Source organism: Drosophila rhopaloa, unplaced genomic scaffold, assembly GCF_018152115.1.
Source record: "Drosophila rhopaloa isolate 14029-0021.01 unplaced genomic scaffold, ASM1815211v1 contig_203, whole genome shotgun sequence".
Classification (NCBI taxonomy): domain Eukaryota; kingdom Metazoa; phylum Arthropoda; class Insecta; order Diptera; family Drosophilidae; genus Drosophila; species Drosophila rhopaloa.
The window spans coordinates 2,491,527-2,513,191 of record NW_025335088.1 but is presented as its reverse complement, the minus strand read 5'-3'; the positions used below and the strand labels follow the sequence as shown (position 1 = coordinate 2,513,191).

The following is a 21,665-nucleotide window of genomic DNA, read 5'->3' as shown; positions in this document are numbered from 1 at the left end:
TTTGAACTTTTATTCGGTATGTCCGTTTTGTCAGGCTGTAATAGAGTATTGAGTAGAATTATCAGAATTAATATTACACTTTATTGAGGTTAATTTTATCAATTACATTTGCGATAGTAGCGTAATATATACAATAAATCAATAACGGTATTATAACATATTTTGTGTACTTAAACAATATTAAAAACTTAGTTTCATAGAAAGCACTTCGTAAGGTTAATGACAAACGAGAATTTCACACATCCCTGAAATTAAAATTACAACTGGATCATTTTCAATTAATGTATAACTAAATAACAAAATTCAAATTTTGGAGCATTCTATTATTGACGTTAATTTAAATAACTACAAATTTGCAACATCTAGATTATCTGCAACTTGATTACAACAATGTATTCTATACTCTATGATTTATAAATTATAATATTACATATGATATTTAGCTAGAAGAGAAATCTGTTGAGGCCTCCAATACTTGTGTTACGATAGTCTAAACCGGTAGATATTAGTTCCAATTATAGTTAACGACCTTTTGTGTTTTCATGAATGCATTATTCTTTCATCGGACTGATCATAAATCCGACGGTTTAAATTATGGTTCTGTTTTAGACTACATAAGGATGTTAAATCATAATAAATGGCACCTGCTCGAACTAATTTCAAAATAAAATATTAATTATGTATTCAACGTTATTGATAATACAGCCGTTTGACAAATAAAATAAACGTTCATGAAAATGAATTAAAATTTTTTAAATAAACTTTAATTTTAAAAATTAAATTTTCTTTATCTCACTTTTGAAATCTAATTTTCACCGTACAAATCATTATGACAAAGATTGAAAACACAGTTGTATATTATTTCCTATAGATTCCTATATACACAAATGTCCATGTCGCTATTTCCGTATGGTTAATTAGTTGATATAAAAAAAATCTACCTAGTAGACATCATTAAATATGGTAATTTGGGTTAATTTCAAGAAATCCAGAAAAAACGAAATAACGAATTTGTTTATGTCGTAAAATTGTCAGTTCTTGACCAATTTGTCTAATTGGGTACCACTAGAATTGTAACTGGATCCAATAAAAATTGCTTATTTCAATTTATTAAAAACTATATTAAAAAAATTATATATTAGCATGTAGTTTTATGAACATTATAGTCTTATATTCTTATCTGACAATAAAAATAATAAATATAGTTAAACCAACATATTAGCCATCGGAAGTATTATTATAACGTAAGTTTTTATAAGCATAGCTTGTCACTTTTGTTACATTAGCTCTGGTACTCGCGTTATTTTAAATGTGAGGAAATTACTTTTTTTATTCGTTCGTTTGATTTAACGTCCCTGTTCCAGTTTTCAGTTCAGAAAAAAACTAAAGGTCTGATAAATGCGTTGATTAGGCCTATTAAAATTTATTTTTAAATAATTAAAATTATTTATTATAATTATTTGCTTTGAATAAAATCGGATCAGCTCTTATTTAAGACCAAAACTAACATTCTCTAAAATAAAATCCTTAACAAATAATTATATGTTTTATATTTTTTTTCGTGTTTTATTTCGGACAATTTTAAGACTTTTAATAATTTTAAACTAATTAAAAAAGTCATTTTCTAACATTTCAAAAGTGTGGTGACAAACTGTGCTTAAGTAAGGCTAAATCATCATTATCGGGTGAAAAATATGATTTTTTGTTGGACGTAAGAAAACATAATTTTTTAGAGCTCATAAGTATTTATAAAATAAAGCCAAAAAATTATTTCTTATTTTCATGAAAGCAAAATATGATATAAAGCTGAAAACCCCTAAAAAATGTCGCAATTTAAAACCTACTTTTATTCATCCATTAGGGCTAGAAAACGAAACTTAAGTTACCAAACTTCTATTCAGTCTATTAAGGCCAAAGATTTTCTCAGTCGACTGAATGGAAGTTCAAGTTTAGAATATAACATTGGATAATTTTCCCAAAAATAATTGTTTTTTCTTTTGTCCGTACATTACGTTTTTTAATTGGTCGGTTTTATTTGTATCATAAAAATAAAACCATGCTAATATATTATATAAATAATATATATTTCCAACGAGCATATCTTGGATAACAAACAGTTACAATTATAAAATTCAAAATTTTGAATTTGCCTCCCCAATGGTGGTTAATTTACTACTGGTTAAATTCCATCTCTAAAACAAAATGTAAATTGTTGCAGTGGCAAAATAGGTTTACATTAAACAATTTTAAGATGTTAATGGCACTTCTTTTGTTTGCCAAACAGCTATATTAAAAAAAGTATACGTTGAGAGAGTTTGATAGATTCACTGTAAACCTGAAGTTAATTGATTATTCTAAATTATGTCTATAACGACGAAGCCGCGCACTATTTTCCATTTTGGGATCCCCCGGTGGTGGCGAAATGTTGCATTTAGGTTGTAGCTCAGCAGAATATTCACTCGTTGGTACATTATTTGATTCATCGTTTTGAACAAGTTGGGCTCCAATACGTCTAGTCATAAGTGTACCGTTATCATCAAAATTTCCTAACATTGAATTGGAAATGCCACGGGTCCTTTAAAGATATGCAAGCTTAATTAAAACTTAATGATCAATTTTATTTCACGACATACCTGCTAGAAGTTCGTGATCGGGGCCTTTGGAATTTTAATTGCAGTTGAGTTGGGTCTGTGACATACTTTCCGTCGGTAGATTCCCTCCGTCGACGTAAACCTAAATTATTAAAACAAAACAGTGTTAAACGAAGTGAATAACAGCGTTTTTATGTCTGTAAAGTAAAAATGTCCAGTATAATAAGCAGCATCAACAGAAGAGTCTATCTGTCCGAATGTTTCTGAACCTTAAGCTAGATATCAGGAATTGAACATTCAGATTCTTGTGATGTCCATGCAACGCAAGTTGGCTACACATATTGACAACGTGGGAAGTGGGCCGCAAATCGTTCTGTTTTTAAATAACTATTATAATATACTTTTCTATAAATATTTTTAAGAAATAATAATAATAACTTTTGTTTCCGAACTTTAAATTTAAAACCATGCTAATATATTATTTAAATAATATATATTTCCAACGAGCATATCTTGGATGAAAGCATATCTCGAAAGAAATTATAAAGAAATCTAAAAATTTGTATGCTGACACACAGCCGACTTTAATTTTCATAGCATATTATGAATATACAAAAACATCGAATTTTAAACTTAGAGAAGCCGTAAGTCCTTTTATAACATTATTAAAATTAAATTGTATATAAGTGCTTAGAAAGGGCATTAATACTTCTTAGTGATATGATTCTTCAGAGATATTACGAAATGTTTTTCTGTATTAAAATGCGACATCTGCCAAGAATCAAAATATTGAACAATTCATTTTAAACAACGGCACAAGGAACAAAAATACAGAGCGTTATTTTTTCCGTATATATTTAAGGCAAAAGGGATTTTTTGTGCGTAAAAGGAAATTTTAAAATCTGCATGTTTATTCACACTTATATAGCTTTTATAGCATACAAAACCATTTATAAGTAGAGCTGACATTTAGGACAAACCTGGTGTAAGATCCGTTATATTAGGAGGATATTCTAAAGCAATGGAGTATGTATTTTTACGAACTGGTGTAATATCCTTTACGGAATTTGGCGTGTCATTTTGTGGATTGTGAGGGATTTCCTGTGGTGCTTTTATGGACTCAAATGTTTTAGAAACACTTATTGTAGTATCAGCCCCCGCCCACGATGCACATTTTGATTGGCGTACTGGTATTTTGCTAGGATTCAGTAGTGGAAGATCGCATCCTGAATCAGTTTCCCTGTAACCGTCAGTACAGTCTCTGGCCAATGGAGTTATAGAGTCACCTGCATTGACATTTTCTTGATCATTCATTGCGTTAGAAGTTTCACTATTTCCGTTTAACTTTAGTTTATTGACATCGGCAGAATGTACGCTACAGCAATTAGCTTCGATTGGCTTTTCGGTAGTGTGTTTGTGGATTGGTGTCGTCAAATTATTAGCTGTATTTGTTGGGGAAGCTATCAGTTCAGCTTTTTTTTTTAATTCATCACAGTAAATATGGGCTTTATCAAAAAGGTCGTGGGCCTGATTTGTGGTTGAAGTATTTTTAACAGCTGCCAATGCATCATAGTAAACAGAGTCATCCAGATGAGAAGTTTCTAAATAAAGAAATACAAAATAATTTGTTGTTCTTTATTAACACCCAAAATTAATTGTTGAATTAATAAGCAGTATAAATTTTTATGTTTAAACCATTTTGTCATTCTAAGTGTTAAGAAAATGTATTATTTTCTTACTTATTTCCTTAAAAAAATGTGATATGTACTTGTCTAGGAAATACATTATATAAGGAACAAAATTATTATATCCTTTTGAGCTTTGATTCCACATTGAAGTACTTATAAAGGTAAAACGCATTGGACCAATAGTTCAACAAGTGCAATGAAAATGCGTTGCAAGAAGTCTTGCAAAACACTGCGGATTTGAATTTAATCAAAAGCGACTTCTGTTGGACCGAAATTTGGTTTTGGATTGAAATTTGGTTTAAAACAATTTCCGGACTCAATGATCTTCTTGTTGGCAGAACCTTCTATGTGGATGTTCGTTGTGTAAACATGGAGTTCGCTAACGCCGAAATTCGCGGTGTTTTAAAGTGTTTCTTTGTAAAAGATAAATCCGCTGGAGAAACATTCTGTGAGATTATTGGTGTTTTAGGGGATGAATGGTTTCGACGATTCAGAGCCGGTGAAAAGGACACCATGGATAAGCCAGCCGGCGGAAGACCTGTGACGACGAATACCGATCAAATCATGGAAAACATCGAGCTAGACCGGCATGTGACATCTCGTGACATCGCCGAGGAGATAGGAGTTAGTCACCAAACCGTTTTAAACCATGTGCAGAAGGCTGAATACAAAAAAAAGCTGGATGTTTGGGTGCCGCATGATTTGACTCCAGTTGGACAGAATATCTTGGTTGAAGGCCGGTGAATCGTCCAAAACAGTGGCCATGCCGGGATTGGCGGCCAGGAAAGTTTTGTTCTGTGTTTGGTGGGATTGGAAGGGAATCATACACTATGAGCTGCTCCCATATGGCCAGACGCTTAATCTTACCATCTGCTGCGTACAACTGGACTGCTTGAAGCTGGCGATCGACCAGAAGCGACCGGAATTGGCCAACAGGAAGGGTGTAGTGTTTCACCAGGACAACGCCAGACCACACACTTCTTTGATGACTCGTCAGAAGATACTGGAGCTCGGATGGGAGACTTTATTGCATCCACCATATAGCCCGGACATAGTGCCATGTCCATGGCGAATGCCCTTACTGGTGTAAAGTTGGGCTCAAAAGAGGGTTGTGAAAAGTGGCTGTCAGAGTTTTTTGGAAATAAGGAGTAAATTTTCTACGAGGGGGCCGTCTTAATGGGAACACGTTATCGAACAAAACGGCGCATATTTTAGCTAAATCCGTTCACTGTATCAATATTTATGAAGCATTGAATTAAGCGCAAAAAAGCGGAAGGGAGTTATTTGACAACCTTATAATTGCTAAAGTCCCTTAAATAAGTGTGATAGGCCCTGGTCTTTTACGAAATACACATCAGGCCTTCTTTTGCCCATCAACAGACATATGCAGATAACACTGCATTTCTGGCGACAAGTGCACTCCGAATTGACAGCCGAATTACCTGGAAGCAGCATATTGTGGCTGCCTGAGCTTCCACTCGGCAAAAAGCTCGAAAGATGAGACGGCTCCTTCGTTGGGGCAGTGGTCTCTCCCCTTCCCTTTCTTAGGAAATTCACTTTATGGTACTGCCACCATAACACTAACTGAATCATGCCAAGCAAAATTTTAAGTCTAACGATAAACGCCCCATACCACTTTATTTCGAGATCTCAAAATAAATGCTGTCTTTACATCTAACACTATTACTGCCACACGTTACAGAACAACCCTTCTCACACATACAAACAGACTTACCCTGACACTATCGAGACTTATGAACAGAAGAAGACTGACAAAATTGCGCATAGCTGACTATTGGATACTTGGAAGACCCGTTCCTAGACAGCACGCAACTCCCTCGCCCAAATGCGAAGCGGCCAGAAATTACAGTTATATAACATAGTAGGGAAAATTTCATGCAGTTCGCTTCAAAACTGAAAAGACTACATAAAATTTCGTAATGATGCTGATCATGAATATATACTTTAAATATATATGCTTTAAATTCCCTTTGGCATATAAATAGGATATTATATTAATATCAAAATATGTTAAAAATATACATTATGTACCAAATACTTAACTAAAATCCGTAAAGCCTAGAAAGCAAAATAATGAGTTAGAATATAATAATTACCTTTTGGAATAACCCGAATTTCCAAACGACCACTAATACAACCATTGTTTTCCTGGATTTCTGCGCTCAAAGGTAAATTACTTCTTTGACAAGATGTTGTCTGTACCTGCCAGGGTTTAGTGGAGTCTTCTATAAGCATAGCGTCAGAATTTGATTGCATCGGCTGGTCGTCAAAAATATCAGTAATTGAAACATTAGGAAGGCTGCTTCGATGTTTTGATTTGGTTCGGTCATCATTTGATGTATTTAGCTGAAATGCAGTGTCCTCTTTAAAATGGAAAGGTAAGACATTCCTGGAAACCAAGGAAGTGGTAGGCACAACTTTAGCCAAAGGAGTGATTTCCGAATGAGCTTCCCTCACGCAAACATTTCTCGCTATATCCATGCGATAAACCTGAAAGTTTAAATAATTAATATATTTACAAGTTCAGTTTTTGCGAGCATAATTGACAATGAAATTGTTTTCACGTTATTTTTTTTGCCTGGTTTGGCCTTAAGATACTTAAAATGTCTTCCGATAAAGTTATACAAAAATCACATCAAAAAAGTTTTTGTTTTATTTCTGAACGTGGGTAATTATTTAGTATGCTTACTGTGTCATCAAATGCGGCTTGTTGCACAGCCGGTGGTTCCAAGTCTTTTCGTAATACATTACCCATTGCGGGCTCAGACCAGCAGTGTGGTATGGAGATTCTCAAAGCTTCATAGTTTTCAATTCCAGTTATGTTCAGTGTGTACCTAAGGTAAGTTAAATCAGGAATCACATTTTTTAAAATTATAAATACCAAATATAAGTCATTTAAGAAATAGTTAAATACATATTTTACGAAGACCTCGTTCCAGTTTTCACTCCCGAAAAATTCTTTTGGAATCGCAAACAAATATAAACAATATAGATTTGTCTCTATATATAAAGCAAAAAACACTGAGCACGTTAGGAACTACTTTACTTAAATTTTTACAATTTTAGCACTGTCTGTAAATCTTTAATGGAAAAAGGTGTGAAAAATAATTTAAGACAAGAAAGGAAGTAAATTTCGGCAAGCCGAAGTTTATATACCCTTGCAGTTATTACAAAACGACTACATTTCGATTTCTAAGCCTATATTTGCGTAGAAACGGACGGACGGACATGGCTAGATCGACTCTCCTGGTGATGCTGATCAAGAATATATATACTTTATAGTATGTCTGTAAATGTAAACTTTTGACCGAAATTGTAATACCCTCTGCAAGGGTATAAAAAAGAAACAACTTAGAGAAACATAATAAATTTCACATGATAGAAACTGCTAGTCATCCTATGACCAATAAAAATGGAAGGTGAATATCTTTTTATTTGACTTTTAATCACATTCCTTTTCTTTTCAACTTTTACTTATAAACTTCTCACATTCCTCTTAAAACAACTCATTTTTATACCCTTTCAGAGGGTATTATAATTTTGGTCAAAAGTGTGCAACGCAGTGAAGGAGACATCTCCGACCCTATAAAGCATATATATTCTTGATCAGGATCGCCTCCTGAGTTGATATAAGCATGTCCGTCTGTCTGTTTCTACGCGAACTAGTCTCTCAGTTTTAAAGATATCTAATTGATCGACAATATAACCTATAGCCGCCATATAACTGATTGATCGGAAATGCCATTTCTTTGGTGTTTGTAAAGTTAGGAAGTTGGGATTTTTCATGGGTTTTATTTTTTTGGACAATCAATCTGACCTACCAAATTTCATAACGACTATATCCTATAGCTGCCACATAAGTGAACGATTGAAAATGCCATTAACTTTGGTGTTTTTAAAATTAGGAAGTTGGGATTTTTTATGGGTTTTATTTTTGGCCAACCGATCCGATTTACAGAGCATTCTGCAAGGGTATATCAACTTCGGCTCCGCCCGAAGTTAGCTTTCCTTTCTTGTTATATTTGAATTTCTTCTATAACAGAAGTTTGTTTTGCACTTAGCTTTCATCACAGTTACACTCATAATGAATGCATTTAATGAGAATATAAAAATACTAATATTGTGTATGAAAAAATAACCGAAATTCCAATATAGTCTCAATAATTTATTTCCAAATTTAAAGCCCGTAAAATGAAAACTAGAGTTCATGACAAAAAATAACGGCAATTCCGACTTATGTATACTCGGCCACTAAAGTAGTATTAATAATAATAAGGTGAACCATAAGTGCACTTACCTCTTCGGGATGTCTTTTCCTTTAATTAGGATATTAGATGTTTTGCCTGTATCAGCGTCGACATGTTTTGAAAATTGTTTGGCTTCATTAAAGGGCACTTTAATCAATTTCTCCAAATTGGGTTGCGACTGCGAGGCGAAATGTAGTTGGTATACTTATCATGTTTTTATATATTTGGGTTAATACATTTTGAAAACAATTGTAAGCCCATGCTAGCAATTATTAGTTTAAATATGATTATTAAATATTTGGCGAAAGTGACCAAAAATGGTCTTTACGACTACAGGAAGACATTTTAAGAGCTTCAGATATTTTTAGTAGGGGTTTTATTTTACCTGTGGTTCTCTGTTCCATTCGTTATCCGTAGTGTCCTCTGAGTCATCAAACTGACTCTTCCATTGGGATGCCAGCGTGAGGGCTCCGCCTTTGGTTACCTGTTGTAATGCTGACACGTTTTCGTCGTCGATTAAAGCAAATTGGGTGACAGAATGATCACCAGCAACACTGCTTCTGGCGGTGTTGCTTCCAGTGCCAACACCTCCACCACCGGTCGATCCGCTATTTATCCTTTGAATTGAACTGCTGTTTGCTCCAGAGGAAGATGGCCGTAAGTTGGTTGATGTTGCCGATCGTCGATTTACTGGCGGCATGCCAGCCATTCCAAAAATTTGACCATGGTGGTTGATGGCAAATTTTGAGGACGAGCTGTTCCCGGCCACGGGGCCAGCATTGGTGCTAGTCGAAAACTGAGCATTTGCTTCTTGTTTTATTAATAAATCAGACCCCTGTTGGCTATGGCCGCCACCCGCAGTTAGATCATGTACACTCATTGGGGGCGCTGTGAGCACACGAAGACGTCCAAACGTAGATTTTTGTTCTTCCAATGCCCTCTTGACTTCAGAGCCCTCCTCGTTTGTCACTTCTCCTGACTTTTGTATTAGCTTATTGGCTAACTCTGGCGAAGTGAGTTTTTTCATTAAATCTATGGTTTTCGGCTCAAATATACTCTTGGCAACGACGTCAACTATACTTTCGCACTCTGCATTTGATTTCGTTGGCAAAAACTTGATAGGTGCTTTATCTTCCAACTGTGGAAACTGTAAACAAATTATTAAAAAAAACACCTGCAAAGATGATATTTTTAAACTTACAGAATTTCCATACACCGGGGCAGAGTTGTTTTGATTTGTTGTTGAAAAGGATCCAGCCCCGTTTTGCGCCTGGGTGTTCTTTGGGTGAATTGCTGATTGTGGAACCATTACCTGAACATCGTTGCTTCCTATACCAACCATTGGTAAATTAATTGGCGCACTTTGAATATTAGGTAATACCACTTGGGAGTTTGTGGGTAGCGTAGAATGCTGTTGCAGCATCGCTTTTGGTGTAATGTTTTGATTATTTGTTGTATTACCGTGTTGTACGTTGACTTCGCCAGATCCCTTTGTTTTCGGCGCTAGTGAGGTTGCATTGCAGTTTTTATCAACCTTTAAAAGAAAAAATTAGGTTGAAAATATTTATTCATGAAAATAAATTAACATAATAATTTATTTTTATGCGCTTACTTTTTCCTTCATATTTAATGGTTCGGTCGCTGTAATATGAGCGGTTTCGATATCAGCTCGCTTTCGCACCTGTTCAAAAGATTTCCAATAAAGGAAATACTATCTGTATTCATTTTTGTTAATATAGCAAAGAACTAAAAAGGGTAATTGATTATAAAAATAAGTTATTATAACTTAAAAAATAAATCATGCATTCGATTTTGATCACTATTTGATAGGGAAAAAATTATTGAACCGCAATTTATTAAAAATGTACATGTCAAAAATCGGAACAAGCCGGATCGGGCTACATATCATATAGCTTCCATAAAAACAATCGGAAAACAAATTAAAACAAGAAAGGAAGCACACTTTGGCAATCCAAAGTTTATATACCCTTGCAGTTATTACAAAAGGACCAAATTTCGATTTCTCTACCTATATTACTAAAAACAATGAAGCTGCGTCGATTTTGGGCTGTCGATCCGCTATTGCTTTTAATTTTTTTTTTGTTCTTTGTGGTTAGGAAATATTTAAATACTATGGAGTTACGGTTATAATTAAATTTAAATTGGACATCTATATCATATAGCTCCTATAGGAAAATCAAAAAATTAAAAAAATAAAAATTAAAACAAATCTGAATAATAAAGGCATAGAAATCGAAATGTAATCGTTTCTTGTTTCTATTACTTTCTATAACAATGTTTGAAATTTATATGCTTTTCTATCTTAATTAATGAATCAACACTTCTTGCTTGAAAATGCGAAAAAGTCTTAGGATCTTAAATTTGTTTAATCATTTGCAAATCTTTGGATTTTATACCCTTGCAGGGGGGTATTATAATTTTGGTCAAAAGTGTGCAACGCAGTGAAGGAGACATCTCCGACCCTATAAAGTATATATATTCTTGAACAGGATCGAGTCCTGAGTTGATATAATCATGTCCGTCTGTCTGTTTATACGCGAACTAGTCTCTCAGTTTTAAAGATATCGAATTGAAACTTTTCACACACCATTCGTTCCTTTGCACGCAGTATATAAGTCGGAACGGCCGGGATCGATCGACTATATCCTATTGCTGCCATATAACTGAACGATCGGAAATGGCATAACTTTGGTGTTTTTGAAGTAAAGAAGTTTGGATTTTTTATGGTTTTTTTTCTTTCTTTTTTTTATATTTGGCTTTTCAATTCGACCTACTAAATTTTATACGGATCGGCCGACTATATCCTATAGCTGCCATATAACTGAACGATTGGAAATGCCATAACTTTGGTGTTTTTAAAATTATGAAGTTGGGATTTTCTATGAGTATTAAGAATGCATATGAATAATATTGGAGAATATAATTTACTGAATATTCTGCAAGGGTATATCAACTCCGGCTCCGCCCGAAGTTAGCTTTCATTTCTTGTTTCAAAGTAAACTTGTAGTTATTTTGCACATATATAGTGTTTCCTGTAAACATTTTTTTTTTTACAATTCAGCATTAAATTGTAAAAAAAAAAATGTTTACAGGAAACACTATTTACATTCCAATGTGTGATTTTCAAATGCATGTTCTAAAACTGCACGCGTAAACATTTTTTGCATTTTTTTAAATATTCAAATTTCAAGTAAACTGAACCAATTTAAATTTTATACGTAAATCAACTGTTTAGGACGAATAGTTTTTTTTGTTTTCCAGATATAATAAAAATTTAAATTTCTATAAAACGTCTAAAAATTGATTTTTATAAATATGTCTAAAGACAAAAAAGTTATGACCTTTATCTATTACTTCCCAATTAATTTTTTAATTCACTCTATAGTAGCTGTATATATATATACATCCGATATATTATAAAATTATGACAGAAGTTGTTGTATAGTTTTTACAAATTATTTTTCCGATTCTTATGGCACATATATAATATAGCCGACCGATCAGCTAATTTCGTGCAATGAACTTCATGTTAAATATATTGACTATTAAATAACTTAACACTTTGTGGGGCCTCTATTCTATTTGATGACATCCTTAAATCGAGTTTGAATCGAAGAAACCAACTTTTCTGTGGTCTCCTTTGGAATCTTGGCCCATTCTTCCAAGAGAGCCTTTTTAAGTTCATTATACCCTTGCAGAGGGTATTATAATTTTGGTCAAAAGTGTGCAACGCAGTGAAGGAGGCATCTCCGACCCTATAAAGTATATATATTCTTGATCAGGATCACCTCCTGAGTTGATATAGCCATGTCCGTCTGTCCGTCTGTCTGTTTCTACGCAAACTAGTCTCTCAGTTTTAAAGCTATCGACTTGAAACTTTGCACACACCCTTCTTTCCTTTGCACGCAGTATATAAGTCGGAACGGCCGGGATCGGCCGACTATATCCTATAGCTGCCATATAACTGATTGATCGGAAATGCCATAACTCTGCTGTTTGTTAAGTTAGGAAGTTGGGACTCTCTATGGGTATTATATTTGGCCAATCAATCCGACGTACCAAATTTCATAAGGATCGGCCGACTATATCCTATAGCTGCCATATAACTGATTGATCGGAAATGCCATAACTTTGGTGTTTGTAAAGTTAGAAAGTTGGGATTTTCTATGGGTTTTATATTTGGCCAATCAATCCGACCTACCAAATTTCATAAGGATCGGCCGACTATATCCTATAGCTGCCATATAACTGAACGATTCGAAATGCCATAACTTTGGTGTTTTTAAAGTTAGGAAGTTTGGATTTTTTATGAGTATTAAGAATGCATCATAGGAATAATTTTGGAGAATATTATTATAGAGAATTCTGCAAGGGTATATCAACTTCGGCTCCGCCCGAAGTTAGCTTTCCTTTCTTGTTTTTATTAGATATTGACCTCTTGCGGGTGCAAGAAGGGAGGCCACACAAAGTATTAAGTTATTTAATAGTCAATATATATTTAACATGAAGTTCATTGCACGAAATAAGCTGTGACATAAAAAAGTCCGTATTTTTAGTTTTTCTTAGTTTTAAGTGTTATCTAATGGAGTTTAAAAATAATGAAGTGCTTTAATAAATGCCAAAATACTACCAAACATAACTGCATTTAAACCAATGAAAAGTTTGTAAAAATTTTGTTGTATTATATGGAAATAAAAAACAATAAAAAAAAATTAATTAAATATAGCATACTTTATTTCAAATTTTCTACTTAAACGACTTTAATTCCAGGTATTAAAATAAAAGTTTTTGCACGAGAACTTACGTATTCCGTGCCACTTGCGTTAGATGCTGCCACAGTCATTTGTGTTATGTTCCCGTGCATGTAATCGTTTTTAACAGGAACTGATGGGTTTCCTGTTGTTGTACTTAAGTTGCCAATCGTCGAGGAATCCACTTTTTCCCAGTCATATGGATCAGACTCCTTGACGCCGCGTCGTTTCATACACCGCTCGAATAAACCGATAAGCATCTGTTAATGAAAAAAAACTTATATTTTATATTGAGTTCCTGTATTCTGCTTATCATTGGATTACCGCGTAGTCCGGTCGGTCTGCATAGGTAAGAGATTGAATATGTTCTAGAAATTGCTTTAAATCTGACGGCAAATGCTTTAACAGCACTCTGTGGTCATATTTCTCCTTTGTCAATCCAACTTGTTCCTTGTCTTTTATTTTTCGCCACGGTAATTGACCATTTACAAATTCGACAAGCATATAGAAAAGTGACCACAGATCGTCGTGACGTCCCATTTCCCTATTGCGATGTGCATTAATAGAAGCATAGCGAACAGTGCCGCGAAAACCAGCTGCAGCTCTTGGACACCGCACTTCACCAGTACCAGTGGTATACTGACGCGCCAATCCAAAGTCTAGCATATAGACACGTCGACAATTATAAGGCAAACGACCCACAGAAAAGTTGCTCTAAAATGAAAAAAGAAAATATATTCGTCACCAAAGCATTAAAACTTTAATACAAATAATAGGGCACAAAAAAACTATTACCGGTTTAATATCACGATGAAGAAAGCCCACAGAATGTATAGATTCAATGGCCTTGAGAATTTGTAACCCTAACCTAAGTGTTGTACTGAGCGAAAATGCGCCACGCGGCTGAGCACGACGGAGCTCGGCTAAATTCTTTCCTTGAAGCTGCATCACGACATAGTTAAATCGATCATTTCGGCCGCATCCAATAAATCGACATACGTGCTCCTTCCCCTGCAATTTCTTTAGAACGGCCACTTCCATTTTAAGCACCTGCTTGGGCTGGCGGGCAGATTCTACTTTGAGGGCGACCTGTTCACGTGTAATAAGGTCTTGTCCCTCGTAAATTTCTCCAAAACCGCCACCGCCGATTTTACGCACCACCTTCAAGGTATGAAAATAAAAAATATGTTTTCAAAATCAGTTAATGTTGCACAAATTGCCACAGTTGCACTCAAAATAATAGCACAAATCATTATCCCTATTAAACTCGAATATTTATGATTATAGGTACATCCTAATACAAATTTATTTAAATATCTAATTAAAACTAAAACTTAAGTACGTTATATATGGGTTTTATTTTTGGCCAATCAATCCGACCTACCTTTAGCCGCCATATAACTGAACGATCGGAAATGCCATAACTTTGGTGTTAAGTTAGGAAGTTGGGATTTTCTATGAGTATTAAGAATGCATCATATGAATAGTTTTGGAGAATATAATTTACAGAATATTCTGCAAGGGTATATCAACTTCGGCTACGCCCGGAGTAGCTTTTCTTTCTTGGTTTTGAAGTGAAAAATTTAAATTTAATCGCTTCCTTTAAACATTACAAGTAATATGTACAAGACCAGGCATTAATAACAAATAATAAATTCTTTGTTTGGAATTTACTAAATTTACCAATAATAGAAATATACCTGATACCAAGTATTCAAAATCATCTAAACTATTACTCAAAAGCATCAATAATTTAATCAAGTATCAAGTGATTATCAATCTGTAAGTGGTATTATTCTGACCGCAATTGTAGGTAAATATTAAATTTAGCACACACCTTCCAACGCTCTTTTACAACATGGCCCGGCTGCAACAAATCTTCTGAAGTCATTTTGCTAGATTCCTTTTCCTTAGGACCTACCACAGTTCTAGCAACCTGAATTTGGATTGGATCTGGAGTAGGAGCAGGAGTTGTTGACGATGGGACTTTAAAAGTCACGCGGCTGCGAACCCCTAAGCGGTTATGTTTCGCTGGCAAAGTGGCCGACCGTTGAAGGACATTGGCTCCTCTACAGTGCTCCTCTAATGCATCTGTTTCTGCTGAATTCGCGCCCAAGTTTATATGTTGCAGAAGGCGAGATTGCAGGATAGCACCCGCGAGAGGAGGTGGTTTTGAAGGCGGCGGTGGATGAAGCCTCAACAGATTCTTTTGACAATCACGGTTAAGACTTATAAACTGCTCATGATTGGAGGAAGGCCGACATGCATGATTATGATTACTGTCGTCTGGCGCAGACGCATTTTCTTCATTTCTGAAAAATAAGAGAGAATTGTAAAGTTTAAAGCTCGTTATTTGAATATGGGTTGAGAGGAAACTTACAGGACCCATCCAATCCTCATACTGCTTAGAATATCAATTAAATAACTATGGTCATAACTAAGGCGCATTTAAACACAGTTTGACCGGAAGATCTACAAAAGATGTATATGCATATAATTTTGGCCGCCTGGTAAGAGACCGAATCGCATAAGTCAACGTTTTATTCATTATAATTTTCTCAAAAACTCTTTAAAAGAATTCGGTACCAAAAGACAGACTAGGACTGCCATAGAGGTGGAGAAACATCGATACATCGATGTTTTTAAAATTTCTGAGAACATCGATTATCTTTTGTGACTATCGATGTTTTTTTTATAAAACACTAATGTAAAGGAAACGCATGAAGTATAACATAAAACTCATATAATAATGAATTATTAACTCTATTAACATATTTTCAGATGTTCAACTGGTAGTGAGGGCAACGGCGGTGAATTTCATGTGAGTCCGAGAGGTACTTCGTAAGTTTGGGAAGATTCTGTCGCCGTACCACCCTCAAGGCAGAAGTGATTATGTTTATAAAGCCTAGTACTCAGATCGACGAAAACTGTACGCCAGTCATGAGAGAGAGCGAGAGGCAAACTGCTGGCGTTCACTTTCCGTCGGGCCTTTTTTCCACCTCGGTACTTAGATCGACGAAAAAAACCCAGAAAATTTCATTGCGTTGCCGTCTGCGGAAATGAACTTCGGGTGAACCCTAGCGAAAAGATTAAAAAATTTAATCTTTTATCGTGCGCTTCTCACCGAACATTTAAAAAAAATGGAGGGAAAAAATCAAAAAACCCGCAAACCTGCAGGAGTTTACATGTGAGGACAAAATAACATTAATACTATCTGGGGTGCCTCTTGTTAGAGCAAAATGTTAATGTGTTAGGTCAAAAATGTACGAAAAAAACACAATAATTTGGAAAAAATTAGCAGTAAATTAAAAAAAAAACATCTGTTAAATTTAAATATTATTGTTTTTTAATTTCTTTGTACAGCGGCAGACTTGTCTTGCCAAGGTATTTAATATCTTTTAAAGGCTCTTCCCGAAAATACGATATTTGAATTTTAACTGCTTGTCTACAAACCCAGCTGATTGACAGTATGACCGTAGCACGCTTTATTCTGACGAATTTTCGAAATTTTGGTCACACTGGAAAGATTAAAGTTTTTACGTTAGCGTACTCGTTTGTCGATCTGAATACTAGGCTTTACTCGATAATCCTGTCCACATTGGGCCTACTCCATAACTTGAGTTACGAACAGCTGTTTTTTTAAACAGAAGGTAAAGCCTAGTACTCACATCGAAAAACAAGTTCGCCAGCGGAAAAACTTTAATCTTTCCAGTCTGACTGCATTTTGGAGAGTTCATCAGAATTATGTGTGGTACGGTCGTACTGTCAATCAACTGGGGTTATTGACAAGCAGTTAAAATAAAGTCTGTGTACAAAGAAATTAAAAAACAATACAATTTCATTGTTTTTTGTTAATTTGAAATGTCTGTTATCAGAGCAGAGGACGGAAATCCACAACAACAAAAAACCATAAAAATCGCCTGCAAGAATTTAGTGCAGGTATAAACTTTAAATTATCAAATAATTTTCATGAATAAAAACTATATATTTTATTTACTTTATTACAAGTGTCCCAGCAAGTCAAATAACCAAATTCATGAAAAGATATCCCTTGCAATTGATTAAGCTTTTTATTGTGTTTTTTTGTTAATGGTAATATGTGCCCATATAAGCCAAATATGGATTACAAATCTAAAAAAAAAGGTCTAAATTTCAAACAAACTCAACTTGAACGCAACATTTTTCTAATTTTAATTTTTTTTTGTTCTTTGGCATTTGGTAATACTATGGAATACATATATCATATAGCTCACATAGAAACACACAAAAAAATAAATTAAATTGAAAAAATTGTATTTTGCGGCTTTATTATTTAACAAAATATTTCTTTGAGATATAGTAATTATATACTATATAAGGCTGAAGGACTTCAGATTCCAGTGCCATTTTCTTTTCTATTAATTTAGTTTTAGTTTAATTTAGTTTAATTTAGTTTTCGGCAAGCCGAAGTTTTAATACCCTTGCAGACTTTGCCGAAATTGCTAAAAGTGAAAAAGTAGTGAAAGGAATAAGGTATACATAAGTAAACTAGATTTGCATCGTTTCAAGTTAATTGCTTTTATACTGCAAAAATGTCATATACAAATAGAAAAAAAGGGATACTTTCGCAGCCTTAAAATTAATTAATTAATTTTTCCTATCTCCTTTAAGATATAGACTTCCGAGCGGCAAGCGCTTTTACCCTAATCAAGATATGCGTAAATAAATAAGAATTGGAAAAATTTATGATAGTAGCTTACACACTTCGCGAAATATTCTGATAATCATCAAATTTGGACCGATTTCACCCTATTGTTCCTATGGGGGCTATAGGATATAGACGTCCGATCGGCACGCGCCTTCACCTTGATCAATGTATGCATAAAAAAATACAATTTGGAAAGATTCATGTCAATAGCTTGTATACTGCGCGAAATATCCTAAAAATCATTAAATATTAACCGATTTTACCCTTTTGTTCCTATGGGAGCTATAGGATATAGACGTCCGATCGCCACGCGCTTTTACCCTGATCAAGGTATGCATAAAAAAATACGATTTGGAAAGATTCATGGGAATAGCTTGTATACTGCGCGAAATATCCTAAAAATCATTAAATTTTAACCGATTTTACCCTTTTGTTCCTATGGGAGCTATAGGATATAGACGTCCGATCGTCACGCGCTTTTACCCTGATCAAGGTACGCATAAAAAAATACGATTTGGAAAGATTTATGTCAATAGCTTTTACACTGCGCGAAATATCTTCCATTCTTGCAAGTTATATCCGATTGTTCCTATGGGAGCTATAGGATATAGACATCCGATCGGGGGGTTTTCAAACTTGATCTGCGTACACTTGTTTTAGGACGAGTGTGAAAGTTTCAGATCGCTAGCTTTTAAACTGAGCTCGCAAACGGTATTGAAACAGACGGACAGACGGACAGACGGACGGACGGACAGACGGACAGACGGACATGGCTATATCGACTCCCCTATTGATCCTGATCAAGAATATATATACTTTATAGGGTCGGAAACGTCTCCTTCACTGCGTTACAAACTTCTGACCAAAATTATAATACCCTCTGCAAGGGTATAATACTATATTAGAATTACGCTTTTAGTTTTGTCAAAATCTTTTGTCAAATCAAACAATAGAAACGATGGCAAAATGCAGTGCAAAATTGACATAGCTCCATTGTTTTAAGTAATAATGCAAGGGTATATAAACATCCTTTCTTGTTGAAAGGGAGTTATGGGACCCCCTTCAAAAAATTGTGGTCACGGCACTTTTGGATTGGCTTCTGAATTCAGCTTTAATTTTATCATGTCGATAAATTCTTAAGGAGCGCTTAAAACAAAATTAGCCCTAGAACTGTTTTTAAGCCGGCTTCGAAAATTTACATTGAAAACGTTACCAGTTTTTGATTTTTTATCGATTTGTTAAATTGCATTTTCCTATTTGTATAACTATGAATATTCTAAGGTAATTGCAATAAAAATAAATTATGTAAGTTGTCGAAGGTTTTATAGAAAGCACTGAACACATTTTCTTCTAAAAATGACTGTTTTCGGTGTCATAGGAACGTATTTTGTTGTTTTTACCCTTCAAAAACATCCCCATTTTTATAATAGCTTACAACTCGAGCTAAAAATGGTTTAAAACATAACGTGAGGATGTTCCAGGACTGGATTTGTGTATTTTATTTAATGACTTTCTTTCACCATGATTTCTTAATTGCATTTCCCCTTGGACCTTATTTCAGGAAATAAAAAGTTATAATTTATATACACATTTAACATGTTGTATATGTATGTAAGCCTTAGTGAGCAATTAGTTGCTTGAAAGCGAAGCTTATTAAAAATAAATTTGTACATACCAAGCGAGTTTGAATTTTAGCATAGCAATATGTTCGAACGGTTTTGTTTATATTAATACACAACTATTTTTTACACATTTTTTTCTAATCCGTAGAATATAGTGTTCACAATTATAAAATGTTTTAATCCAAGAAATCCCTTTATTGGTAATGTTTAACAGAATTATACATTGGGCTTGCTTCTATTCACTTTGATGCTTTGATTTTGTGCACAACATATTACTACTTAATTCACATAAGATAAGTTTGCTATTATATATTTAAGCATTTTCACGGAAATAAAATACATGTATCGATTTGTTAGCTTCTGTGAGCTTTCCCGTCCAAGTAAAGTTTCCCTATTAATTTAACGCAAAGCCAGCTGACAATGAATAAGCTCCCATTTTCCAGGCGGTAATTGCGCAAAGCGCATGCTCCTTAATATATGTACATATAGGCGGCAGGACCTATTCGATTTGGCTTTTGCCTATCGATTAATAACGAATATTGCTCGATTATTATTTTGTTTGAATTTCTTTTTCTTTTGGAATCACTCAAGCTTAAAACATACCTGAGGTAATCCTGTAAATGCATGTTGGCTGCAGTCTGGGTTGTATTTAGTTGGGTGGATTGTTGTTAAAGTGCTTTGCATATATTTGTGCTTTGTTTTCACTTTCTATTCCTGGGTCTAATAAATTTAGGTGACGAAAAAATATTTCACTCCTTTGCATCTGTACGTTCACACCTTTAAAATACATATACAATTTATTAATTTGAGCACATACGTATGAATATATAGAGAAAAAACAATATGTATACGGTACTCACTCGAAAGATGGAACACTCAATTTAAAAAAAAATCAATTCATGACGACAATCTTTTATGCTCCAAATTTAAATTATAAAAACATGCCTTAGTTTTGAAACCGTTAAAGAATTATTTGATGTATTTGGGTCTTGTAAGTTTATTATTTTGAAATGCAGTTTTATGCACATTTATGTACTATTCATATATGTATACATATGTAGGTTACCCCCTTGCCAACACCACAGTGTGTATTTAAATCATTAAATATACATATATATATATATATATATATATATATATATATATATATATATATATATATATATATATATATATATATATATATATACATATATATATATATATATATATATATATATATATATATATATATATATATACATATATATATATATATATATACATATATATATATATATATATATATATACACTTAAATTCACATATGTACTTATACAATTGTATAGATCACTGCATATCGCGCACATACATACATATATGATTTTATTTATGATTACGTTTATTTACGTTAAGTAGGCAAGCATGTGGAATTTTGTTAAATCTATTTTTAAATCTCTGATTCAATTGTAGATGAGTTCAATACGAAAATCGAACGAATATCGCCGCGGGATTCACGTGATTCGAATTTTGTCCATTTTAATATATGTAAATACATTTGTACACATGAGCCACTACCCTAATGTTTAATATATAATTGTAAAACTAACACTATACACTTTTTAACTTTTTTACAGAAAGTTATATTAAAGTCTTGCGATTATAAAGGTTGGAATTTATCAAATTAGTCAAAACAAATATTTTAAGGCCACTATATTTATTTTGAATTAAAAAAATATATTCTTATGCAAAATCTTTAAAACAGTCAACAAATGCTTTCACCTGAAACGAAATTATTCTTTCACCGAAGACTTCTTACTAAATCTTTCGGCATTTCTGTGCACCATATGTATACATATGTATGTATATATATATACTGTTCGCGTATTCGCTTTTGTGTGTATAAGTGCATAACATAAACAGAAATTAAGAGCTATCTTTAGTCGGACAAAACTTGCTACTATTGAGATGATCGGCCTAACAAGGGCTATTCCAAGAGTTATATAATTTCTGATCGGACTTAATTATTTAATATGAATTACTTCTTTGTAATAGTTT

The 21,665-nt window shown here is 33.8% G+C and overlaps 1 protein-coding gene across 8 annotated transcripts; it reads right to left on the bottom strand.

The window, feature by feature from the left end:
* Positions 1-53: 53 nt before the first annotated feature.
* Positions 54-21,423, bottom strand: LOC108038871 (tau-tubulin kinase homolog Asator). 8 transcript variants are annotated; one of them, XM_044460684.1, is made up of 15 exons: positions 21,390-21,423; positions 20,232-20,405; positions 15,157-15,631; positions 14,115-14,480; positions 13,644-14,033; positions 13,373-13,579; positions 10,160-10,228; positions 9,749-10,081; positions 8,933-9,694; positions 8,598-8,725; positions 6,990-7,134; positions 6,397-6,790; positions 3,572-4,192; positions 2,634-2,733; positions 54-2,575 (listed from the first exon to the last, which is right to left on the bottom strand). In XM_044460684.1, exons 2-15 carry the CDS (start codon positions 20,252-20,254, stop codon positions 2,350-2,352), a joined length of 4,239 nt encoding a protein of 1,412 aa, XP_044316619.1. In that variant the 5' UTR covers positions 20,255-20,405; positions 21,390-21,423; the 3' UTR covers positions 54-2,349. The 8 variants fall into 8 exon arrangements, with proteins under 8 accessions (XP_044316619.1, XP_016971222.2, XP_044316621.1 ...); XM_017115733.2 differs by lacking the exon at positions 21,390-21,423 and adding an exon at positions 20,489-20,732; XM_044460686.1 differs by lacking the exons at positions 20,232-20,405; positions 21,390-21,423 and adding an exon at positions 15,700-15,936 and having other exon boundaries at positions 9,749-9,876; positions 10,009-10,081.
* Between the last annotated feature and the right edge of the window lie 242 nt (positions 21,424-21,665).

Bases quoted from the DNA above. Each gene is read 5' to 3' on its own strand.
- LOC108038871 (XM_044460683.1), bottom strand. From the start codon at position 15,767: ATGCGCCTTAGTTATGACCATAGTTATTTAATTGATATTCTAAGCAGT. The intron at 14,034-14,114 runs GTAATAGTTTTT...TTTTCATTTTAG, and splicing joins TTCATCGTGATATTAAACCG to AGCAACTTTTCTGTGGGTCG. The intron at 13,580-13,643 runs GTAATCCAATGA...TTTCATTAACAG, and splicing joins CAGACCGACCGGACTACGCG to ATGCTTATCGGTTTATTCGA.